At 39.6% G+C, this 27881-nt stretch overlaps 1 protein-coding gene across 1 annotated transcript in view; it reads right to left on the reverse strand.

Moving 5' to 3' along the window:
• Positions 1-340: 340 nt before the first annotated feature.
• The window catches only part of LOC108702312, a 145663-nt gene continuing 118122 nt past the window's right edge, over positions 341-27881 (reverse strand). The window contains exon 2 of the mRNA XM_018237788.2: positions 341-989. Coding sequence (XP_018093277.1) covers positions 341-989 — 649 coding nt within the window. The remainder of the gene's footprint in view (positions 990-27881) is intronic.

A 27881-nucleotide genomic window follows, 5' to 3' on the forward strand; every position in this document is an offset into this window, starting at 1 on the left:
AAAAATGAGAAACTGTCTTCTAATGTGGTGTCTGGCATCTATGGTTTCATTAAAAGTGACCATGTACTGCTGTATGGCAGACTCTTCACCAGCCATGTCTTTATTCAGTATGGGTTTCTTACTTGTTGCTTTCCCTTAAAAGCTATTTTCCACTAAAAACATCAGTGAGTAGTGAAATTCTCTCTTAAGATAGAACTTAATAACAGTGTTGACTTTATAGAAACTAGAGATTTTTTTCTTTTTTTTTGACAATTTTTTTATATATATAATTTGTTGGCAAGAATTCTCTGTACATTAGTGACACAATGTCAATAAACAAGTCTTTTCATCATCCCAATGGTTATCCACTGGTCCAGCTTTCAAGCTCATCCTTCTCCCACTGAAAATCCTCCCCTGTCATTTGGTAAAACATAGAATTGAAAGGTTTGTAAAACTTCCTTAGGCGCTGAATGACATCTGGGTCAATTTTAGGATGAGTTCGACCTTTAGACTTCCCCAGGCACCTAGGAGCACCTGTATCCTCAGGCTTCTTCAAACAAGGGAAGCCTTTGGTTTTATTGAAATAGAAATATTTTTCTGTTATAATTCTTCTAAGACCCAAGAAATCTTGCACTTTCGCCAGCTCCTCGGCTGGGTTGCTGATGAGACGTTCTCCACTGACAAAAAGAATTTGGGAAAGAGGAAAGTACTGCATCCAGCTTTCCAGGTGCAGGGCATATATTCCAATCCTTAGAGCACTCCAAGATGCATCAATGAGTCCCAAGGTCCTGTTTTTGAAGGCAAGGACCTCAAAGGTTGGAATCTCTGGTTTCTTAGATAGCGTTTGTGTGTAGTCAGATATGGCACGTGTAACCGGATTTCTAACCACGACGATCAGTTTTGTGTCTTTGGCCATGGAGTGGATGCGCTGTGGTGCCTCATTAGTAACAAAGTAGCTTGGAGTTTTTTCCATTGTTATTTGTCCATCTATTGTCCGTGGCATCAAATCTCTGTAAAATAATAGAGAAATTTAGTTGTTTAGTTAAAGGTGGCATCAAGAAAAGATTATGTTATACCTTCTAAATGAAATAATTCTTCACTTAGTAAAAGACACAAATCATCTATCCAAGATTGATATGTCTGTTGGCAAGATGCAATACAATAGTGGTCATCTTCCTAGGCTAGGGTTTCATTTGTGATTATATCTCTCATCCTTACAATATCTAATAAAATCGCATCAAATTCTGAGTTGGCGGGCAAATAAAACATCAATAGCTCATGGTTATGGGCTGTGCCACCACGTATCTTAATGTAGTCAAACACAATTCTAGTTGATATATGGAACTGATCATAGGCTAGTCAATAAATGCTACTAGAAAAATACTAAATAGTGATCCCTTAGCAAATATTTCAGGTGATACCTGGTCACCAGACTGTCATCTGACAGAAGCACTGTAAATCTCTTTTCCCATATGGCATTGGCCAAAAGGAGGCCTTAAAGCAATGTTAAACAGTAATTGGTTTAAATGATTAAAACTTGACATAAAGATAACATCTTTAAACTATACCTTAATACTTATAAGGAATAATATAGAAAGTATAAGAAATAAAATACAGTTTAGTTCCCTAACTCAGCATGCTGTATGTGCCACCATAATGTATACCTACTTCTACTTTTCAACATAAGTCATACTGAGAAATTCTATATATAAAGAAACTCTATATCTAGAACCCACTTTATCACCAACCAAAAATAAGTTGTAATGTATAGGCAACTTGCAAAGATCTATTAGATAATCAAATGATATATGCAACCATCCTGGGATATTTAATTTGAATTGTAAAGGTTACAAATGAATGCATTCAATTTAAAAATTATATCAGTTCAGCTGTTATGTAACTGCAGTATGTGAAGTGTGTTACAGCTTGCTCAACAAAAAAGCTCACTCTACAGCCAAGAGTTTTGGGGCAGATTGATCTAAATCCAAGTGAGAACTATCTAGCACAATTTCTTGTTTGGTTCACAAATTAAGTGACCTCTGATTTCTAGGGTGAATGGCAATGATGAATGATCGGATTTTGAGCTGTCCACAAATACATTTGGTTTTATCAAAACAACTATCTTGATCCAAATGTGACCTGCACATTGCTAAGTCAGCTCTTCAGATAGCTAAAGAACAGTATATATATATATATATATATATATATATATATATATATATATATATATATATATATATATATAGATAGATAGATAGATAGATAGATAGATAGATAGATAGATAGATAGATAGATATATATATAAAATACACAAAAGATATGAATATCCTGTAATTATATCCTTATAAAAGGTGAGTTCTGATGTCATCAGTTATAAACGGTGAGTTCTGATGTCACATGACTCACTGAAATTTGTGTATTATAATAAATAATACAGAGGGAAAATACAGTATACCCTATTATAAGTAGTAGTATCTTTGATTTATTTCCCATTGAAAGATTTAAAATGTTGAGTATGAGTTATCTAGATTATTGTGACCAGAATAATACTCTCTACAGTGGCTGCTGCATTGTAAATACCAAAATGTATACTGCATGCAAATACACCCAGAGGTAATAATCCACGTACATAATAAGATACACAATCCTTTGTTTCTTTTATAGTATATTATATATATGTATAATAAATGATGACACAGCCCCTAGCTATAGATAGGGAAGTTTCTTTATAATCCATATGATAATGCACACAAGGCTAATTTCCATTAGAGACAAATGATTCAGTAACCAAATGGCACTGCCAGAAAATTTGTAATTGATTGTCTAACCTCCACTGTCTGTAGAACCTATTTTAATTCCACTGAAGATTTCACTGTTGTAAAGACTTATGAAATCACATTGCATTCTTCCCAACTGTCCCTTGTTTGCAGCACAGTCCCAATTTTGACAGCTCAGTCCGCAGTCCTAGATTTTGATTAAAAAGTCCACATCGTCTCTTTGATCTCCTGCACTGACCCCAAAAAAAGATACAAAGTTTCTGAAACGTAATTTAAGATAAGCAGATCTGTTGGGAGAACTGAGACTTGCAGCTTAAAGGGCAATTCACTTTTCACTATTATAACACATAAAACATTGCCCTAAAACTCTCAGAAATGTGTTCAAACTTTCATAACCTGCTAATTGAACATGATAATTAGGGGGTGTGGTCATAAAGTGGGTGTTGTAAAAACATTTTGATGCACTATGCGGCAAATCTTTTTGTCCCTCTTAATTTTTTAGAATTTGGGAGGTCTGACATTGAGACCAGAGTCGATTGAAACCAGAGACATTGAGAGCATTGAGGCCATTTAACATATGCTAAAATCCAGTGTGAGCTGAAGAACACAGCCAGGGTCAGACTGGGCCAGCGGGACACCGGAAAAAAAACTGGTGTTCCCTGAACTCCCTTCCGGCCCTGGTTGCCGATGCGAGCAGGAAATAAAAGGTAGGTGTGGGGGGGGGCAGAGGGGGTTGCAGTGGGGGGGCTGAGTTGTCTGAGAAGGAGGGCTGGGGGGTTTGGATTCATGCATATTGTAGTACTTTTACATGGCTGAGATAAGAGGTAGAAAATCTAATTATGTCCAGTTTAAAATTTACACATACCATAGCTAGATTTAGGGTTGTCTTGTTTTTTGCTTATATATATATATATATATATATATATATATATATATATATATATATATATATATATTTTTTTTTTTTTTATATTTATTTATATATTTTTCCTTTAAAAAGAAAGTCTCTTTATGAAAGGTAAAAAAAATATTCTGGCTGTTATTGCAGACATAAGGAGTGTTTTTGATTTTTTGTTAATACTTTAAGAGCTTGTTCACCCTAGAAGCTTAATCAGTCTTATTTATGTAGGATTAAAATCTTTTTGATTTTCTATTTTCAAATTATTTTAATCTGCAGTTCCCTCTGAGTTGTTTTTCTTCCCAATGTAAGGCTGGACTTACGAAACTTATAAAATATTTGGAACATCAGTTCTTTCTAGGTCATAGGTAAGCCACCATTATTCTCATGGTAAAGTCATGCCAACAGGGAAAGGGTCTGATCCTTCTCTCCAGCAGCCTCCTGTTTACAATATGTACAAGTTATGTGAGGTTCACTCAACAAGGAGATGCAAATGCTAACCATATGCAGAAAATAATAATTTTCCAAAAAGTTTAATTTTATTGAACAATAAACAATATAAGTTAACTATCACTTGAACTTTGAGAAGACAGAACTACAGTAAATCAAGTATAAGTAATTCTAAATCAACTGGACTTGCTGAGTAATCATTAAAGAATGTTTCATTACTCACCCGAGTCTTCAATGATTACTCAGCAAGTCCAGTTGTTTTAGAATAACTTATACTAGATATACCATGACCTGGATGAACGAAAATCTTCATAGTTAATGAACTACAATATTTTATAGAAAGATTATAACCTTCAGCTTTGGTGGCATCTAGGTAAATTGGACATGTGTTACCTGTGGCCCTCCAGCTGTAGCTCTCTGTTAGCTGTAGCTGGAGAACAGCAGGTTGGACACTGCTTTGGTCTGGCCCCTTCATTCTCACTTGAGGATGGGATATATTTTGCAAGAGGCGCTAGCTGTCAGCTACTGATCACTGTCAGCAATTGATTACATGGGATACATCTTCTGGTCTGTCGAAAAGTTTGCCATGACCAGGGACATACTGTATATATGTGAGTCATTTCCTCGTACATTGCATTGGCATGCCCTCAACATTTTAAATTTAAAGTGCTCTTTAAAAGTAAAGGCATCAGGTGACTTCAGGTACCTCCAGAAGTTGCTGAATTTACAGTTATTACAATATATCCTGGATGTTCACATAGGGGGCGAGTAACCTTTACTTTACAAGGGTTTCCAAATGAATCATTTTGAATTATATATAATAATTTAGAAAAATGGCAAGTAACAACGTAAGCAGTTCAGTATATTTGTTAGTATATATAGTAAACCGTCTAAGATGTACATAATCACAGAGTTGTTAAAATATTACTGTTTTTCATTTCAAATTATACAGCTTGGGCACCGAGGGCTCTGAGCTAATGCTAGGGCCCCTAAAGTTTTCTTGCCTGCAGTAAGGGTTAGGTAGGCTTTGAGAACTGACACTACAAGTTTGGGACCGCATCAACGAATAGATGCGGCCGCAATCCGACGGGATTTTTTGTCCCATCCGATCGAGATCTGGCCGACTTTCAGCCAGATCTCGATTGGTGAAGCCTGACGGGGGGCCCCATACACAGGCCAATAAGCTGCCTACATGGTCTGTCGGCAGCTTTTATCGGCCCGTGTATGGCCACCTTAAAGCAATGAGGGGGAAGTCTAAAGAATAGAGGAATAACAACAAGATCACTGCCCTTGTGCTGATAGGTAGTCTTTAAAATAATAATAATAACAGAAGTGTCACTAGGAGTGACTGGGGCAAATAGAGAAGCAGCCTAACTTGCACCCCTTTTTCAAATTAAAATGTACGCAGTGTGCATTGGTCCAAAATCCATAACTTCTGTCATTTCAAAATGTTGATCCATACATGAGTCCTTGGCTGTGCACACACAACACAACTGGTTGATTATCTTTTTATGTTTGCTATTCTCATATCTGATTACAGTATAACATCAGCAAAACAGTAATCTCCCTATGATAACAGTATGGTAGTTGATGTAGTGTTTGTAGGCTTGATTCTCATTGGAGCATTGAGGTGCATCTATTAAGTTGGGGAAGTGCACAGAGAATTTTATTATAGCTTTATATTCCCTTTATGTTTTCTTTATTACCCTTTAGAGGAATATGAATATTTAATAGCAACTTTAGCTTCTGCGACAAATATATCCTACATTTTTCGATTTATATAACATTTTCAAATTTTCACAGTCCCATTCTCTCTTAAATTATACTTTTGACAGCAAGAGCAAAACCAATTTCTGTTGGCAGTCAACACTGACTTACAGACTTCTATTCCAAACTATGGGCAACGCAACGTTTATTTGAAATTGAGCTGTTTACTCAGGAAAGTGGTTTATTGCCGGCAACACCATTTTTGGTTTATGCGCATTTACCCTGAGCAAGATCTAAAACATGCATAGAACTGCGATCAGTCAATGAAACTTAGTAATAAGTCACTTTCATGCAGCTCTGTGATGAAAACTAAATATGTGGTTACAATATTCACAACTCTGTAGTGCCAGGAACATTTTAAGTTATACAGAAAATCTGGTATTAAAAGGACAGAAATAATGAAGCACAAGCTGCTAATTTAAAAAACAGAAATGCAGAGCAACATTTGTTACTAGCTCTTCTCAGTGCACACCGGACCTAACAGCAAACGCCCCACTCCAAGTTTGTATGTGGGAGTGCATGATGGCACAACCTACAGGGATCTGAATTCATACTAAAGCCATTATTGAGAGCCCTACGAGTTCTCCTGAATTTGCCTTCAATGGGGGTGCCACTGGAGGCATATTGTGCAAACAAGAATGTCGTTATAACTTACTCCTTTTATCTTACTGCTCTCCAAACTGTTGGAAATCTACTATCAGTAGTAGGAGCTGCCACCTCCCTTATGCAATAACATATCTTGAATAACTTCACTGAAGACTCGTTTTGAGTCACTAGGGATCCTTCATCGGGTGCAATTTGGAGAAGCGCTGGAGGCATAGCCTGGAGATGACATGAGCATTATGATGTGCGGCCAAGATGCACCTGAATGGATGTTTCTCAAAATTGCCATATCTGATATTGTTTTAAAGGGTACATAAACCTTCAGCATAACTACAACTCCTAGCATACTCAATCTGTAAGAGTTGCATGCAAGCTCTATACAATGCATGATCACTTTGCGAGAAACATGCTGTGATTTATCCCCATTAGTAACCCATAACAGAAATAAACACATGGCAAGGGTATGCCTAAAATGGCCAGGGCCAGAGATAGGGTTAGGCAGAAGAAGCAGCTACCTCTTCTACCTACCCCTAGACTGGATGCACCTGCCACTCAACCTGCGTGCTCCTCTACAGGCATGTACGAGCATGCTCATGCGTATACGAGTGACAGGGGAAGGAGGGGACGAGTTGGCCGGCTGGGTTGCCTAGGTTGCCCGGCCTTATTAGCCTGCCTATGAAGATGCCTATCTCACACATAGCAAGAAGGTTGGTTGAACATTAATGATGAGCAAATTTATTCACCAGGCATGGATTTGCACCGAAATTCCTCACTTTGCCATCTGCAATTTTTGCAAAAATTAGCAGCGGAAAATATTGCCCTGACAAAATTGTCACTGAGACAAAAAAAGTCACCATAAGAAAAAACACCCATTAACTTTAATGCATTTGGATAAAAAAGTCACCAAGACAAAGAAGTTGCCATGACGAAATTGTCGCTGAGACAAAAAAGTTGCCATAAGCGAAAACGCCCATTGCCTTTAATGCATTTGGAGTGAGAAAAAATAGTTGCAAACATCCATTGACTTTAATGCGTTTCGAAAATCGTTCGGTGAAGATAAACACAGGACAGATTCGCTCATTACTATTAAACATCACCTTGGGTGTAACTAAAGAGGAAGCAGACCCTGCGATTGCAGAGAGCCCCAGAAATATAGAGGGAATAATGAGACCCTCCTTAATGAGCAATTTCAATATATCTTGGTAGATCACTTACCAATGTGTTGGGGCATCTAGATACTGGGCTGGACTACACTACAGGTTTCAGTCCAAACACTGACTTCTACTTTTCTGAAGTATGAGTCTGGAATATCCTCTAATATAGCGATGGGTTAATAAATTCGCCAGGCATGGATTTGCTGTGAATTTTGTGTAGAAAAATCCGCCATGACAAAAAAATTGTTGCAAAATTATTCAGACTCCTGTTGACTTCAATACATTTTGCAAATTTTCGCCCTGATTCGGACATCACTATTCTAATACCATCAATGACGCTTGTTAGTTAGCTCTCCTAATGTACCCACCAGAGTTCCGGGCTAATATATCCCCTATAAGTTTACTAATTCTGTCATCTGCCCTTTCAGACTCACCGCAAACTTTCTATTCAATGATCAGTCCTACCCTTTATTGACTCTCAAATGGTAGAATAAAGAAATTCAATATATTTCACCCCTAGCTATGTTTGTCATTGCCTTTGTGAGTTCAGCCTCAATACCAACCAGTTGGATATTTAATACAGCGATGAAATGACAAGCTCTGCTATAATTAAAAAGAAAAAAACAAAACAAAACCCAGCACCACACCATATATAATGTAATATGCGAAGCCTGCTCCAGCAGAATCCTCTTTGTTCGTTAACAGTTTCCTCTGCACTTTGCTTAATTGTCTGAATGTGACGGACACAGCACAGATGGGAAGCACATAGTTACCGCAGTGTTAAGGGAAAGTCATCTGTGTGCTGTTGGCTTCCCGTGGCCAGAAGAGCTGCTTATTAAGGATAGTATGGCTGGAAAGCACTGCAAGTATATTTGGCCATGGGATAAGACAAAGCGGCAATGTGTATGGATGATGAATGAGGCTTGGCAGTGGCTTCTTACAGCGGTTTCCAAAGCATGAATTTCATTTCCCTTAGCAGTGGACATTGCAGAAAATCACAACATTAAATGGAGACTTTGAAGTCACAGTGATTGATGCATCAAAACATCTTTGCTATTAGCCAGATATGAAGAGGTGTGGGTCCATCCTGCAGCTGTAAGTGCTAATGCCTCCTTGGGAGCGCAATCCTATCCTATATAATAAAGTTGAAGTGTCTCTGCGTCCAGTCCCTGTGTCCGTGGGATACTGCGCATGTGCCCCACGGACCGTCTCTGGCGAATGTTTGGCTGTCCCGAGAATTATGAGCACGGAGTTAACGTGCCTCACTCACGGTATCAAGTAAATGCGGAAATGCGATCTTTTTACCTCACAGATGCTCCTCGCTCCACACAGAACAGTATCTCAATAAAGCGAAGACCACCGGCCCAGCGAGCAAACAGACGCAGCAAGAACCCACAGGCGCCTCACTTCAAACTTCGCTCTCCCCGCCAAAATAACCAACCAATCAATCATAAAGCACGCACGTGTTTGTTTTAAACGTGAGGCGGGCGTGTGATGGACGAAGCTACCAATCGAGAAGCAGCAGGAAAAAAGAAGTGATTGGCGGGACTGAGAATAAATAGCCGAGCGGCTGACAATCGCGGGGGGCGGGATTAGGGCAAATGAGCCAATAGAAGACAAGTGGGTGGTACAATATGGAAGGTGTGTCGGACATGTTAGATTAGGGTGTCACTTATACAATTTCACCGCAATATCTTATTTGGTTTAAACTATGAAGGAATTGGTGCATAGAACTCTGCCTGAGTGTTTAATGCTGATAAGGAAAGTTTTCTGAAGGAGGAATAAAGGGCTGGGCTGTTTCTGGCGTTTCCTTCTCTGTGGAAGATCCTTTATAGTCTCTTCATCCTATATCCTATATAATAAAGTTGAAGTGTCTCTGCGTCCAGTCCCTGTGTCCATGGGATTGTGCTACTGCGCATAAAGCACTGCGTATCTTGACAGCGCTATATAAATAAATGATGATGATGATGATGATGTGCCCCACGGACTGTCTCTGGCGAATGTTTGACTACATATGTTCTAGCGCCCGTTAATTTAACGGGCTTAATGTCTAGTAATAAATAAAATCCTACGATATGCACATATTCCTTAGGGTCTATATCTTATATATTGTTTCCTATGTATGAGGATAAATTGTTGACAGTTGGGGCAGATTTACCTAGGGTAGAATATCAAGGGTTAATTAACCCTCAATATTCGACTGTCGAATGTAAATCCTTCGACTTCGATATTCGATTTACCGCAAATAGTTCGAACGAACGAACTAGGCGAACTAGGGTGTCGAAGTTTTTTTTAAAGAGACAGTACTTTGACTATCGAATGGTCGAATATTCTAATGATTTTTAGTTCGAATTGTTTGATTCGAAGTCGAAGTCGTAGTCGTAGGTCGAAGTAGCCAATTCGATGGTCGAAGTAGCCAAAAAAAACATTTGAAATTCGAAGTTTTTATTATTCTATTCCTTCACTCGAACTAAGTAAATGGGCCCCTTAGTGATGGGCGAATAAATTAGCCTGGCGTGAATTTGCGGCGAATTTACACATTTCGCTGCTGACGAATAAATTCGCCAAACTCCTGCGAAAATTCTCCGTCATCAAAAAATTTTGGACTCCTGTCCGAAAAGTCGATTGCATCAAAATCGTCACGCATCAACATTATTTGGACGCCCATTGACTTTAACGCCGGCATCAAAATTGACGCAGGCGTCAAAAGGCAGGCGTTTCGTGAATTTCGTGTTCATTTTAAAAGCACTCTGCACCTGGCATCAGTCGGAGGCCCATGCTTGGCTTATATATCTTGTATGCCCCTGAAGAGGCTGTAGAGACTGGGAAATATGGATATGCAACAGAGTGCTCCTCTGAGGACCCCCATAAATGTAAATCTTTCCATACCAGTGTTGCTTCACCCAAATGTTTCTAGAGCATAACTACCAGAAGTCCCCAGGATTGATTCAGAAAATTCACTGGCTTGAAAAAATTTTGACGGCATCGACGGTTTCGACGTTGGCATCAACGTTTTTTTGACGCTGGTTCTGACGCTGGGGCCAACTTTGAAGGCGGTGCCCATTTTGACGCTGGTGAATTGTCACCGGCGTCAAAATCACTGTTTCTCAAATTTTTCGCCATTTGTCAGAATTTGTTCCAGATTTCACAAATTTCCCACGAAATTCGTGGTGAAGCAAAACGGGACAAATTCACTAGTTAGGAATACTGAGTATTGTAGCTCTGCAACATGCGGGTAGTAGAACATGGGCATTTGCTTCTGGGGAAACTCTAACAAAGCAAGGTTATCCATACAGAAATAAAAAAACACCTAAAATCTAAAACTGGGGGAAAATAAAAATGACAAATTGTTGGAGGTGATAGTTGGATATACTGTAAATTAAAGAAGGGAAGGCAACTAAGAGTTAGAAACATGGGCATGTTCTGATTAATGCAAAAAAATACAAGTATCATACGCAGCAGCAGCAGAAGCAGAAGGGAGTGTGATTATAGAAAAAACAGTACGAAAGCTAAATTGTAACACTTGGATAAATCTAGGTCCTACAACTGACAAGTGGAAGGATTAGACAGATTATAAATAGCAGAGAATTGAAAACAATTAGAAGACAGAACAGTGGATGAGTTAAAATAACTGTGTTCTGCCACCGAAAAAGCCTTTTTGTCAATCATATTTGAAGTAGAAAAATAATGAAAGAATAGATTTACCTAAAGGATGTTTCAGTGGATTAGGCATAGAGGAGAAACGTTGCTGATTTACTGGCTGCTTCACAATGCAGGCTTAAGCCTTGAAGAGGAAGGGGGTGCAGAAAGCTCTCACTCAGGGGCGTAACTATAGAGGAAGCAGACCCTGCGGTTGCAGGGGGGCCCAGGAGTGTAGGGGGCCCAGTGAGACCCTAATTAATTAGCAATTTTAATATATCTTGGTAAAATAGGCCAACTTATAAATATTTTGGGGCCCTAAATTGAATTTGCTATGGGGCCCAGTAACAACTAGTTACGCCACTGCTCTCACTGACTAGGAACATAGATCCTAGAGGCACAGGAAATGATCAGAGGCCTTCGGTCAGCCCTGTCAGTTCTCAGGCAAGAGAAGGAGGGATGTAGAGACAGGGTGCCCTGTGATGTGATAGCCAGGCCCGGATTTGTGGAAAGGCCACCTAGGCCCGGGCACAGGACGGCAGGATTTTAGGGGGGCGGCATGCTGCCCAACCACACCCACATTGGTTCAAAAAAACTGGGGATGCGCTGGAGATACAATTATTCTTTAAATTCCCATGCACCAATCCCCATTGTTCTGGTCCAGATGATGAAAATTTCCACGAATAAAGGGAAGGGGACAGGGGCGACGAACAGCGGTGGGCCTAGGGGCGCCCACTACTTAAATCCGGCCCTGGTGATAGCTGTGTTATGGAAGAGATGAGAACTTAGAGACAACCACACGCAGAGCCATGGGACACTAGTGGTGGCTACCAGGCAGGAGAAAACCAAATGCAATATATTGCATTCATAAATATGAGATGTAGAAGATCAAAAGAAAAAAACAAAAGAAAGGACTTCAGGTTATGGCCTACTCAATTTTATAAGAGATGGCTGAGGATGAAGGGACACCCAACACCTAAAAGGAGGCTTTCATATATTCATGGATGATAGCATTAAACATGAAACTATATGAATATTTAATAATACTGTACACAGAACTATTGCACCACATGCATACGCCAAAATATTATCAAGATTTTTAAGGGGGCATAAATATTCCATTGCACTGAATCTCCTTTACCAGTTTTCTACCCAGTTCTTCAGTTTAGTCAAATCTTTCTGCAAAACAGCAATATCATGCAAGGAACTTAGAACTATAGTTTTGCCCAATGCAGTATTGTCATCAAAAATAGACACAGTACTCAATGCCCACCTCATCATTAATAAACAAGTTATAAAGCAAAGGTCCAAGGACAGAGCCCTGCTGTACTCTACTAACAACACTGGCCCAGTAAGAAAATGTTCCATTTACCACCACTAGCCAATCTAGCCTTCAGCCATTTATTTATCTAAGTTCAAATACTATGTTCTATCTAGGCCAACATAACTTAATTTAATCAATAAACTTCTGTACTATATCAAAACCTTTAGCAAAATCTAATTATATCACATCCACTGCCATCCCAGAGTCCAGGTTTTGGCTTACCTCTTCATATAAGGCAATAAGGTTTGTCTGAGAGTATCCTGGCACCTTATCCCTTAAATTGTGGATCTACTTAAAAGTGCAAGGGAAAATAACTGGAAAGTTTTAGGGAATATTTATATCCCCAGTTTGGCCATTCATGTAAATGTTCTCACGCACTAAACCCCTCACTCTTTTCCATCAGCTCTTTGATGCCAGTCTAGAAATATAGGATCTATTCAGCTGGCATTATGACCCTCATACATGGATGCCGTTGGATGTACATTCTATAACTTAAAGAATATTTAAGAAATGCCTATCGGGGGAATGCAATAAAAGTTGCAAAGAGCAAAACAATTCGCACCATTAAGAATAAAAATCCACATCTCGCAATTTAATCTTGTTCCTTAAAATGTCATTGCATTGCAAATTTTAACTGCACATCACGAATTTTAATTGCGCACTACGAATTATAAAAATGAATGTAAACAAGGCAACAGGGCCTGATGGCATACACCCCGGGGTTCTAAGAGCGCTTAGTTCAGTTTTAGACCAGCCCCTATTTCTGATTTTCTCAGATTCACTTTCATCTGGTATGGTGCCTATGGATTGGAGAAAAGATGATGTTATTCCAATATTTAAAAAAGGATTACAATCTCAGCCTGGCAATTATAGGCCAGTAAGTTTGACATCTGTGGTGGGCAAATTATTTGAAGGCTTGTTAAGGGATCACATTCAAACTTTTGTCCTAGTCAATGGCATTATGAGCAGCAATCAGCATGGCTTTATGAAGGATAGGTCATGTCAGACAAATTTGATTGCTTTTTATAATGAGGTAAGTAAGATGCTGGACAGTGGGGGGGGGGCAGTAGATGTGATCTATTTGGATTTTGCCAAAGCGTTTGATACTGTGCCCCACAAATGACTGCTTTCTAAACTAAGGTCTGTTTGGCTTAATGAAGTCGTTTGCACATCGATAGGAAACTGGCTACAGGATCGGGAACAGAGGGTGGTTGTTAATGGGACATTCTCTACTTGGAGTAAGGTTCTTAGTGGGGTCCCTCAGGGCACGGTATTGGGTCCACTTTTATTTAACTTGTTCATTAATGACTTAGGGGAGGGTATTGTAAGTAATGTATCGGTGTTTGCAGGTGCCTCAAAATTATCCAGCCCAATTAATTCCATCCAGGATGTGTCATCCTTGCAACAGGATCTTGACAAACTGGCAATCTGGGCAGCTAAGTGGCGAATGAGATTCAATGTTGATAAATGTAAAGTCATGCACCTGGGATGTAAGAATATCCACTTATACCCTTAATGGGACTGCACTAGGCAAATCCATTATGGAAAAGGACCTTGGAGTCCTTGTAGATGATAAACTTGGCTGTAGCAAGCAATGCCAGTCAGCAGCATCAATAGCAAATAAGGTCTTTAATTATTGTATTAAATGGGGCATAGAGTCATGGGAGGAGGGGGTCATTCTTCCACTGTATAGAGCACTTGTAAGGCCCCATCTAGAATATGCCGTACAGTTTTGGTCTCCATCACTCAAACAGGACATTATTGTATTAGAGAGGGTACAGAGAAGGGGAACTAAGCTGGTAAAAGGTATTGAAAATCTTAGCTATGAGGAAAGACTGGCTAAATTGGGGATGTTCACGCTGGAGAAGAGGCGCTTAAGGGGTGATATGATAACTATGTACAGTATAAATATATAAGGAGATCATACAATAATCTCTCTAATGCTTTATTTACCAGTGGGTCTTTCCAGCTGACACAAGGTCACCCATTCGATTAGAAGAAAAGAGGTTCCGCCTAAATATTCGGAAGGGGTTTTTTACAGTGAGAGCTGTGAAGATGTGGAATTCTCTCCCTGAATCAGTTGTACAGGCTGATACATTAGATAGCTTTAAGAAGGGGTTGGATTGCTTTTTAGCAAGTGAAGGAATAAAGGATTATGGGAGATAGCTCATAGTACAAGTTGATCCAGGGACTTGTCCCATTGCCATTTTGGAGTCAGGAAGGAATTTTTCCCCCTCTGAGGCAAATTGGAGAGGCTTCAGATGGGTTTTTTGCCTTCCTCTGGATCATCTGGCAGTTAGGCAGATTAAAAAAAAAAACTAAAAGGTTGAACTTGATGGACGTGTGTCTTTTTTCAATCTTACTTACTATGTTACTATGTGTGTTACTATGTTACTATGTTATTAAGAAGTGCTTGAAGGTGTCATAATCTTCTGGAGCAAACATAGTGACTTTTTCAGTAAGAATTTTTATTACATTTACTACGCATTGGCGCAAACCGGGAAATTTGCAAACTGTCTTCCACTGTCAGAAGTGGTCGCTAAACTGTTTCCGGGTTCGCGAAAGCTATATTAAATTTGTGCAAAGGCATAACTTTTCGCATTGGGAATAGTTTTTCCGTTACCGACTTTTATTACATTCCCTCATAGGTGTCTTGTTTACTGTGTCCAAATCTAAGTTTTTCAAAGCTGATGGCACTAAGGAAGGACATACTATATGAAGACACCAGTATATTTACCGTACTTAATATACCTGTACATATACATTGTGCCATTTTCACTCACAGTAGATATATATACACACATATTTATGAATAGACCAGACTGTGTTGTGTTGCTGTCCTGATGGTTTTCTTTCAACTTTCTGCCATGAAAGGGACCAGTAATAGTTCAAGCTTGTTCTAAAGGGAGTTTAAATATATGCTCCTCTAAGATGATGCTCGGCTGCCAGCGTCCACTTCAATGCCCCTTTGAAAGAAAATGTTTGAATAATTGTTCTGCGCTGAGTGCTTTATATTGGCACAATGTAAATGGGTCCATTTGCAGAATGTGTGAGCTCCTTTGTTGCCAGAAGGCCTTGGTGGATTATTTAAATCCAGATTATGTCATGTATTTCTGGAATCACAGATGCCATTTATCTCTGCGTTTTCAGGGCACTTGTTAATTTTATAAGATTTTCCTGCTCTTGAGTGGATTATGCGGCCAAAATAAATCCATTTTCACAGTACAAAGTGTCACATTCCAGATGTATTTCCGCTGGTGTTGTATATTCAATTCCCTATGGCAGTGCACGTACCCCTGCACAATAAATACGACTTTACACGAATGAGCGAATCAACCTGCCTGATGGTAGAGGAGGCTGTAGGTCAAATGCTGTGTACAAACTACATTATAGACTGGAACACATTGGTAACTAGGTCAAGGATATTAAATTCCTACACCTTCAGTTAACTTCTGTCTTGCTCTATATATACTGTACATACTGCAGCAATTTTGGGAAAGAATTCACATGTTTAGGGCTCCTTTACAAGCATGAGTGCTAGTTGCAGCAGAGCAGTTGCCTTTAGAAACCAATCAGTGATTAGCATTGATCAGTTTAGTACCAGTTAGAAAATTATACCAAAGACCTGATTGATTGATTGATTGATTGATTGATATAGGCAACCATATTGACCACTGATATAGTTAGTAAAACTAGTGGTGATGGGCGAATAAATTCGCCAGGCACAAATTTGTGGGCAAATTTCCATGTTTTGCCACTGGCGAATACATTTGCGGAACTGACGCAAATATTTGCCGCAGGAAGCTGCATAACATGATGCTAAATATACTTAATTCTATATCTTTTCTCTGCAGATTGGTGCTTCAGCCTTCCGACATTGCACATGGTCATTAGTGATGGGCGAATTTGCGCGATTCGCTGCCAGCGAATAAATTCGCCGGTGTCAAAAAACATTTTCGCCAGCGTCGGAAAAAATGGACGCCGGCGTCGGAAAAAATGGACGCCGGCGTCAAAAACAGGCGCCGGCATAAAAAAATGGGCACCGGAGTCAAAAATGGGCGCCGTTTCGCGAATTTTTCGCCGTTTCACGAATTTCACGCTGGCGGCGAATCACGCAAATTCGCCGCGAATTCTCGCCTGGCAAATAAATTGTTGTGCTGCTTTCCATTCACCTCTTCCAATCCTCTCTCCTTCCATCTACTTCTCATCCTTCCCCTTCAAACATGATCCTCCTCTGTTACAAAATCCTTTTAAAATTACAGAAACATAACATTACAGAAAATGCCATAGTCGCAGGATGGACTAGGAAAATATTCCACTATCACCAATTTCTATTTAATTATAACAATTGTAATTTAGTTATAACTGATTAAATGGAATATATGCTTCTTATAATACCCATATTACTATAATAGGGTACAATGTCATTAAAAGGCGAAACACGGAAATTTGAACCAAATTCACCCCTGGTGAATTTATTCACCCATCACTACTAATCACTGATTGGTTGCTATGGATTACTACCCAGGTGCAAATTTGCCCACTATTTATAAATGAGCTCTTTGCGGCTGCTTTGTATGTCTCCCTGTCTGTGGACTTGTTTATCATACATGATGGCAGCTGCTGCTTCCCTCTCTGCCTACACGTTCCCAATAATAAGCACATACGGACCTGGGAAGAAAGTAGTTTTAAACCACTGCAATGAGCTATAGTGTGCTACTACTTGTGGCACATCATTCATTTCAGTAGGAGGGAAAGGTGCGTCTGTGCGTGCCAGTTGCCTTTATCCAGTCCTTATAAATTAAAAAAGAAACTAGAAGATGCACATTACTTATAAATAGGATATTGTATAACCCTTATAAAATATCCATATTCTTGATTTATCCCTTATTGCTGGAATAACTTTATACCCTATGGTTCTGAAATGCACAAGAAATAGCAAGAGCCTATTACTGTTTTTTAGTTATATCCCCCTCCCTGTCCTTGAGTCTATCATCTCTTATTCTATCACATCTCCCGCTCGGAAATATTCTTCCATTTCCTACTCTACTGAGTCTAAAGTGCATCTCAAACTTTCTTTGGCTTTTACTTTTCTTTTCCTCCTTATAGCTATCAATCTTCAATCAATGTCCATGTTTCTATACAATAAAATAAGCTGCTTTATTAAGTATTGAGATGATGAGGGGTAAAGTCACTTAACGGACATATTACCATTTTTCTGGATACATCTGCCATCCCTTGTGTAAATTAACCATCCTGAAATAGCAAACCTTAGTGCACTTAACAGCAAATGATACATCAAGTGCTTTGATAGACCAACATTAACTCTTTGGGAGTTGGAGATTGCGGACCTCTCTGGCGCTCAAGAGATTTCAGTATCACTCATAAAACTTGTCTCCACGAATGCAGAATTAATGGGTCTTTCATTTCCCTACTAAAAGTGTTTTATTTTTATTGCTTTGCCTAAAAATATGTAAAAATTGATAAATAGAGACAGGATGAGGGGGATAGGCAAAATAGTTTGTCTCTATTACATATGGAAGATATTGCAGTTTTGGATTTTTTTTTATTTCATAAATTGAAAATTATGTGCAAACAGGAAATGTTTCTAAATGATCACACTGTTAGGCTATATTGTCAGCCAAAGTGTCTTTTTAGCTGAATCCAGCAGGAGAGGGGCTGTATTGTTGACCTTTTATACAAAGGCACTAACAGTGCGGTGTCCCAAATGAACCCCTCCCACAATTATAAGCCATGCCCATGTTCAAAAGTTTAACAGCATTTTGGTTGGGCAACTCTGTTATGGAAGGTTTTCATCCTCCTTAAATACAGTATTTGGCATTAACAAGATGCCTCCAATGATTTTCTATCTTTGTTTCCTAAACTGTACAAATGGATAGTATCCACAGAATTGTAGCTTATCAGCTTGACTGTTCAGAGGATTTTCTCTTTTCCATCAGAATGGCTTTTATAAAAAGATTTACTAGTGTGTGTGAGCCACCATGGCACGGGAAACCGCTGCGATTAACTACGCTGGGCTTCACTCCAAACAAAATCTGGAACACTAAGACGGCAATGAAATCAGAGCCTTTTGAGCACTGGAGGCTTGCAAATCCCACTTCTATTAATCTGTTTCAGTTAATGCAAAACATTACCACTTAAACACTAAATATATTTCCATACAGTAAAATAGTCGTGCCACAGATTTACGAAGCCCTTATGCCAATATATGAATTGTAGATAAGAGTTAGATTCCAGACAGTGGAAAGGAGACTTCTATCACTGCATCTATCCTTTCATATCCCTCAAAAACTTTTATATAGGTTTGTCCTTCTCTTCAAACGGCTTCTTCTCGCTAGGGATGTAGCGAACGTCGGAAAAAAAGTTCGCGAACATATTCGCGAACTTGCGCAAAAATGCGAGCGGTTCGCGAACGGTTCGCGAACCCCATAGACTTCAATGGGAAGGCGAACTTTAACATCTAAAAAAGACATTTCTGGCCAGAAAAATGATTTTAAAGTTGTTTAAAGGGTGCAACGACCTGGACAGTGGCATGCCAGAGGGGGATCAAGGGCAAAAATGTATCTGAAAAATCTGCCTGTGTGTGCTTGGAAGAGATAGTGTAGGGGGAGAGCTGTTAGTGATTTCAGGGACAGATGATAGTAAGTTTGCTGGCTAGTAATCTGCTTGATACTGCTCTGTATTGGAGGGACAGAAGTCTGCAGGGATTTGAGGGACATTTTAGCTTAGGTAGCTTTGCTGGCTAGTAATCTACTGTTCTCTTTAAACAACTGCCATACGTTGACCTTGTAGGCATTGTTTGCCCAGTTTTTTTGGACGCAGCCACTGAAGCACAGTTGCCAGAAAAAATATGCCATATAAATGCTGAAAATAGTAATTTTTCGCCATACGTTGACCTTGTAGACATTGTTTGCCCAGTTTTTTTGGTTGCAGCCACTGAAGCACAGTTGCCAGAAAAAATATGCCATATAAATGCTGAAAATAGTCATTTTTTGCCATACGTTGACCTTGTAGGCATTGTTTGCCCAGTTTTTTTGGTCGCAGCCACTGAAGCACAGTTGCCAGAAAATATATGCCATATAAATGCTGAAAATAGTAATTTTTTGCCATATACGTTGAGTCAACGTATGGCAAAAAATGACTATTTTCAGCATTTATATGGCATATTTTTTCTGGCCTCTGTGCTTCAGTGGCTGCGGCCAAAAAAACTGGGCAAACAATGCCTACAAGGTCAACGTATACACTACTACAGCGGTGGATACGGATTACGTAAAATATATGAATGCTGCTTGAAAAAAGTCACTCCGGTGTTTTTTCTGGAGACGGTAATATTATGGATATTTAGACAGAATGTGAACAAGGTCACACAGCTAGATGGCAGTTGGTTGAATAACACACTGGGCAAAAAATGCCTACAGGGCAAATAATGCCTAAAAGGTCAATTTATACACTAATACAGCGATGGATACGGATTACGTAAAATATATTATGGCTGCTTGAAAAAAGTCACTCCGGTGTTTTTTCTGGAGACGGTAATATTATGGATATTTAGACAGAATGTGAACAAGGTCACACAGCTAGATGGCAGTTGGTTGAATAACACACTGGGCAAAAAATGCCTACAGGGCAAATAATGCCTAAAAGGTCAACTTATACACTACTACAGCGATGGATACGGATTACGTAAAATATATTATGGCTGCTTGAAAAAAGTCACTCCGGTGTTTTTTCTGGAGACGGTAATATTATGGATATTTAGACAGAATGTGAACAAGGTCACACAGCTAGATGGCAGTTGGTTGAATAACACACTGGGCAAAAAATGCCTACAGGGCAAATAATGCCTAAAAGGTCAACTTATACACTACTACAGCGGTAGTAAAATAAAAAAAAGTAAAATAAAAAAAAATGAATATTAAAAAAAAAAAATTAAAGTTGGTGCTGCTGAACTACTAGGAGCAGCAGATTAGCACACCAGTCCCACTCCCCAACACTGCTAGACTAATAGCACTGGGCTCTTATAGTAGTAGTAGTAGTAGTAGTAGTAGTAGTAGTAAAACAACAAAAAAATAAATAAAAGCAGTCCTTACAAGGACTACTGTTATTGCAGCAGTCAGCAGATGAGATCAGAAGCAGGACAGCTGCCCACTGCAGCTACATACAGAGCACTGCAGTAGAAGGTAGATTACTAGCCAGCAAAGCTACCTAAGCTTAAATGTCCCTCAAACCCCTGCAGACTTCTGTCCCTCCAATAACAGAGCAGTATCAAAACGATTACTAGCCAGCAAACTTTCAACTGTCCCTGAAATCACTAACAGGCAGCAGCTCTCTCCCTACACTATCTCTTCAGCACACACAGGCAGAGTGAAAAAACGCTGCAGGGCTTCGGTTTTTATAGGGAAGGGGAGTGGTCCAGGGGAGAGCTTCCTGATTGGCTGCCATGTACCTGCTGGTCTGGGGTGAGAGGGCAAAAAAAAGCGCCAACAATGGCGAACCCAAAATGGCGAACGTCGCGCGACGTTCGCGAACTTCCGGCGAGCGTGAACACCCGATGTTCGCGCGAACAAGTTCGCCGGCGAACAGTTCGCGCCATCTCTACTTCTCGCCTCCTGGAGACCTCCAGATGTTTCATAGTCTCTATTGGTTTAATGGCCTGTTGCTACACCCCTGGAAATGGCATTTTATGAATTATTTGTGATTGATTTTCAGACCAAATACTTTGTCTAGCCAAGCTGATATTTATGGAAGACCCCACACAAATGCCTTCTATTCCAAAAATAAAGTCTGCCACCGGTCGTGGTTGATTCTCCTTGAATATAATGAAAACAAAGCCTTCTGTTGCAGCTTGCAAAGGGCCTGAAATTTTTGAGATATGGTCTTCAAACAAGCTATTAATGTACAATGAATCAATTGATGATGATGGCAGAATCCCTAGATGGATTATTTAAATCCAGATTACACTGTTTATTTCACATGCACAGCTGCTATTTATCTGTATGTGGCCAGAGTGCTCATTAACATGATAAGTTGGTTTCCTCCGCTGACTTTGCGGCATTTGCTGTAATAATAATAATTATCGTAATTACACTGATCGCTATTAATAATATTGATTTCCAAACGCAATTTCTTTGTCAGGGAAGCTTTTATCCTACCAGATGTCATCTGTACTGAGTACAACAAGCTGCCCACTGAAATGCATCAAATACCAACACAAGCAGAGCCAACAAGAAGCTTTTTATTACAAAGTCTGGAGCAGAGCAAAATGAGAGATATCTGCAATGCTTTCTCTAGAACAGGGGTCCCCAACCTTTTTCACCCGTGAGCAACATTCAGATTTAAAAAGAGTTGGGGAGCAACACAAGCACGGAAAATGTTCCTGGGTGGTGCCAAATAAGGGTTGTGATTGACTATTGGTAGCCCCTATGTGGACTTGCAGCCTCTAGGAGGGTCTGTTTGGCAGTACATCTGGTTTTTATACAACCAAAACTTGCCTCCAAGCCTGAAATTCAAAAATAAGCTCCTGATTTGAGGCCACTGGGAGCAACATCCAAGGGGTTGGAGAGCAACATGTTGCTCACGAGCTACTGGTTGGGGATCACTGCTCTAGAACAACCTGTTAACTTGCAGTTATTGTTGAACTATAACCCCTCTAAAACACCCTGACAATTATAGTACAGTTACAATCAGGATTGCTTTCACACAACCTATTGGGTTCCCATATATACCAACCGAAGGCATAAAAGTAAGACTTTAGGTCATCACCATTTTGTGTGCCACACAAAGCCCTTGTATACCTATCCAGGATTCACAGAAAGTCCTTTAAAGGGCATGTTAAGGCAAAAAAATAAAATCCCATTTTTACTTTCTTTAATGGAAAAGAAACCTATCTTCAATATACTTTAATAAAAAAAAATGTGTACCGTTTTTATAAGAAACCTGACTGTATGCAGTGAAATTCTCCCTTCATTTACTGCTGTGGATAGGAATTGTCAGACGGTCCCTAACTGCTGGGCAGGGAAACAATACTACTTATGAACAGCAGGGGGAGCCCCCGCCTTACTTCCCAGCCATGCAGCCCAGACCACACTGAGCATGTGCACAGTCTTAGTCTTGCAAAGATGTATAACAAAGTTACAAGATGGTGACCCCCTGTAGCCAACTTTGAAAGCATAAATCATTTGTTTGATTAGGCTTGTGGTGCAGTAAGTTCATGTTTATATTTAGTATACAAAATACAGCATTTCTAGCCTTATTCTATTTTAGACTTTACATGCCCTTTAAGATTTGATCTTGATTTTGACTATTAATCCAAACATAAAGAATTCTGGGAGCTGGAGCCCAGCAATAGCTGAGTTATTTGCTTGAAGCAACATCATGCAACAACATTTGTCTGAACTCTTCAGAGTCAGCAGTCCAGTAAATGCAAAATAATCCATCATTGAAATTCCCACCTGATCTGTGTAAATGTGACTCCATGTTCTTCGCGCCTCTAGTTGTAGGTGGACCTCCATTTTTACTCTTTTTATGTCTTTTACAGCAATTTCTTTATTTTAAAGCAAAATGTAAGCAACATTCTCAGTGGTTAATCCTCTTGGATCTGTAATTAGTATGAGGACAACTTGGGACTCCAGCGGCTCTTGCGACAGGTTTATGAAGGGTTTATATCCACTTTAACAGACCACCAAAAACAGTTTGTATCAATTTACTCAAAAGGATATGATTTATGTTCAGATTAGCTGGAAGTGATGCTCTTACAACCAGTTTTTTTTTTTTAATTCACAGTACCATGTTGGGTCATAGAACTGTAGCTCCATCCTAAAGAGCTAAAACAGCCACATTATACACTGTAGCTCTGCATGATATATTATTTTTTCTTCTGTGTGTGAGACTATTTTAAGCTGATAATAGAAAAAATTAATAGGGCGAGACGAAGGTCTGGTGACACTGGCCTATGATATTTCATTCTTGTGTGTTTTCATTCTTGCGTGCTTCTTGTGACATGAGAGCAATCACTATATTCCACCTGAACCAAAACTAATATAGATTGTCATTTACCCATATTGAACATTTCTTTATAGCTCTATCTCTATATAAATGTTTTTGTTTTAAACAGTACATAGATAGCCTTTTTTTTTTTTTATCTCAACCCATCTTCTCTCCACTCCATAAAACTCAGCTACATTATGTAGTATCTTAACTGCTGGTGCAATAGCATTAACTCAGAGGGAAAAAAGAACTAAACCCTTCATGGTCAGTTAGAACTATGATGTTTCATTTCTGCATTTGAGGTAATAAATTTCCCACAACCCTTAGAAGTCTCCTGAACAATTTCTGAGGAACGCTATATTGAGCACAGCAGTTCATACTTCTATATTCTATTGGCCTGTAGAATAGAAATTTGCACCCCGTCGTTCTGTAGATTGGACTTAAATGTTACACCTAGAAAAGATTGGACCCCAAGGGCAGTTGATGACTGCTGATGATGCCTGATGGCTTTCCAATACATTTTCAAAGGCATGTTAAAGCAGAGGTAAAAGAATATGGTTAGAACATGGTCAGAACACAATGTTGGGACCTTTTCAGACATACTCAACAATGCAGTATGTGGTTGAATGTGTTGAAGACGTTTGTGCTTCAATTACATTGCAGAAATAGTCCATATCTATCTATATCAATGCTGTTTAGTGCAACCTAGTGCATGAACCTCCCCATGTAGCCTTAGACAACTCTGCAAACATTGATAACATTGTGCATTGTGAATTTTCCACAACTCTTCCTACTTTGTCCTACTTAGGCAGTAAAAGGCTTTTGCTCCTCCTCTTGGTCCCTCAATCCCAAAAGCATAATTTTCCATAAAATAAAATCTAATATACAACCACTGACTGCCACGTTTTCCAGCTCCCCAAAACTCAGCAGGGACAGAGTTGGGTAATCTGCTAGAGGAAAATAAAATGCCAGCCTTATCTGAAACTGCAGAAGCATCAGACAGTGTTCCGGATGGACATAAAATCATGGGAATCACTCAGGCAGCTCCGATTCAGCCTCCATGAAAGGCAGCGGAATCTCTGGCCTCAGCAGAATGAAAATCATAAATCTTTATTATTCCCTGTCCGAGGATATTTCTTGCAAACGCCTTCCGATGGATTTTTTTTCCTCGTATTGGTAGAAATATTAGTAAGTGGTGAGATGCAATGTACTGCATAAAACTACATGATTTTTATTCAGCCCAAGACAAAATAGTCTTTCCATTAATACCAGATATTCAGTTATATCTAGGGGGGTCATATTTAAGAAAGCTAAAGAATTACGGCATACACATTACCAATCTGGTTCACTTGCCATTGGACTAATAAGCTTTTGGACTGTATCATTGATTTAAATATGTAACCTGGTAACTTTTTGTGATAGAAAGTTCCCATGCTTGGCATTATTCTCTTTTATTTTCATAGTTTCTCTATCATCTTCAGATGATGTCTGTCAAGTCAGGCCATTATCGTGCTCCCCTGATTCAGGATATAACCACAAAGTACCATAACTGTTGTCACATTGAGGATCAACTGATCATTAAAAGGTTGCTATTGCTGTAGTGATCCAAGATGCATGTGTAATTTACTTAATCTCTGCAGCTGCTAACCACAAGCATACCCGCTGTAACCCAATATTATACCCAACATACAGCTCTCTGGTATGGGGAACACAAAAGCAATGGTCTCCAAAATTACAATTTTCTACAGGAAACAAGACTCACTCCACTCCAACATAGCACCAACATAGCAGAGCACAGTCCAGATCTCTATGAAGAGTGGTGGATCATCTCCAGACCACAAATCAGCCAGAACTCAACTGGAGATCATCTCCACTTTAATGTGACTTCATCTAAGATTTGTGGTGCACATGTGCAGACATCGATACTTCATGGTTTGCTGTTGAAACGCGAACTACAGTGAGTTGACACTTTCAGCTCTTCACTGTCTTCTCTGGTGCTTGATTAGCCTGACAGCTTGTGTCTTGGGGGTATTAACTCATCAGACTTCCAGCTTGATACTTACACAGTGATATCAAAAATTATTTTAAAAAGAACCGAAGGCAGAGCTGCAATTGATAGACCAATCATGAAAAACTTCAGGGAAGGAAGGGAAGTAGTTAGACTTCACCAAATAGAAGATCACTTAAGAAGAAATACCGTAGATACTCGAGTATAAGTCGACCCGAGTATAAGCTGAGGTACCTAATTTTACCTACGAAAACTGGGAAAACGTATTGACTCGAGTATAAGCCTAGACACAACTACAGCCCTGTCTCCCAGCAGCGCACATTCTGCCAAAGCGACCCCCCAAGCGATCAACCGGACTTCTTTGCAAAGTTGATGGTGACAGAGAATTGCCAAATGGATTACTGTGTGCATTGTCCCACTGTCCCACTACCATGTGCAGAGGGTGCTGTGTGATATTGCCATCACTGTTAATCTTTCGTATAACCAACAGAGGGCGCTGTGTGATATTGCCATCACTGTTAATCTTTCGTATAACCAACAGAGGGCGCTGTGTGATATTGCCATCACTGTTAATCCATCTTATAACCAACAGAGGGCGCTGTGTGATATTGCAGTCACTGTTATTCTTTCATATAACCAACAGAGGGTGCACTGTTAATCTTTCATATAACCAACAGAGGGCGCTGTGTGATAATGTCATCACTGTTAATCTTTCGTATAACCAACAGAGGGCGCTGTGTGATATTGCAGTCACTGTTATTCTTTCATATAACCAACAGAGAGCGCACTGTTATTCTTTCATATAACCAACAGAGGGCGCTGTGTGATATTGCAGTCTCTACCCAAGCAAACTGTTGGTATAGGAATGATTAAAAGCGACTGAAATCCCAGCTACTACCCGCTGACTCTAGTATAAGCCGAGGTAGACTTTTTCAGCACATTTTGGATGCTGAAAAACTCGGCTTATACTCGAGCATATACGGTAATTAGGGAAGCATCTGAACAAATCCGGCCTAAAGACCTGCCTACTAAACTAATACAAGAGGTACTCACCAAGGCACAACCTCAACATGTCCTCATACACAGAACTCACAGATTACCAAAAGGTCACCCCCCCCCCTCAGCCCCTACAAATGTCATCACTAAATTAGCTTTTTCCACATGTCAGTCTATTCAATAACATCCCCTGAATCTAACCAGACTCTTGCTGTATTCTCAGAACTGCCAGTCTACACACCACAAAAATAAATAGAAATCCAGGCTATAACAATTTCTCAATGAAGTAACTTATCACTGATCCTGTCCAGACAGTTATAAAGGAGTAGGGATGCACTGAATCCAGGATTCGGTTTGGGATTCAGCCAGGATTCGGTCTTTTTCAGCAGGATTCGGATTCGGCCAAATACTTCTGCCTGGCCGAACCGAATCCGAATCTAATTTGCATATGCAAATTAGGGGTGGAGAGGGTAATCACATTACTTTTTGTCACAAAACAAGGAAGTGAAAAATGTTTTCCCCTCCCCACCCCTAATTTGCAAATTAGGAATCAGATTTGGTTTGGTTTTCGGCCGAATCTTTCGCGAAGGATTCGGGGCTTTGGCTGAATCCAAAATAGTGCATTTGGTGCATCCCTATAAAGGAGATACCCATATCATCATGGACCCTCTACAAGGAAAGGTTTTCATACTTGATTATCGTTTCCCCTTGTGCTCAAGGGCTCTTACACATACTGTAGGTGTTTACTCTTGTGTTCTCTTGAGGAGGCTTTTTTGATGCATCCCACTCTATGAGAACACACGTGTTAATGAAGCCCATTCTTCTCTCTGTTGCCTGTAACCACAACCCTACACTGAACCTCAGAATGCAGGGGAGACTCTGTATGCTGCACCTTGTCTGAGTTTATCTGAGTCACGGCAAAGGAATTCTAGAATAAACACCAAGTGTAAGAGCGCTTATATAACAGGACACGGTTTCACAATCTATTGGCCTCCAGATGTTGCTACTGGTCGGTCCTACTGATAGCGTAACTATTCTGTTGCCATGTTAAAGATCAATAAACATTGAACAACTGGAGCAACCGTAATCATTATTATGGGGTGCCCCATCTAACCTGTTCATTTGGTAATGTATCCATCTTCCACCTGGCCTGTCTTTTATGTACTTGTCTCCCCTTTGCAGAATGATCAGTAAGCTCATTGGCTTACCATTTTATTCTTGCCATTGATCATCTTGAATTTTATTTTATTTTTTTATTTTCATTTCTCATTCACTAGA

Source organism: Xenopus laevis, chromosome 9_10S (genome assembly GCF_017654675.1).
Source record: "Xenopus laevis strain J_2021 chromosome 9_10S, Xenopus_laevis_v10.1, whole genome shotgun sequence".
Taxonomy (NCBI): Eukaryota; Metazoa; Chordata; class Amphibia; order Anura; family Pipidae; genus Xenopus; species Xenopus laevis.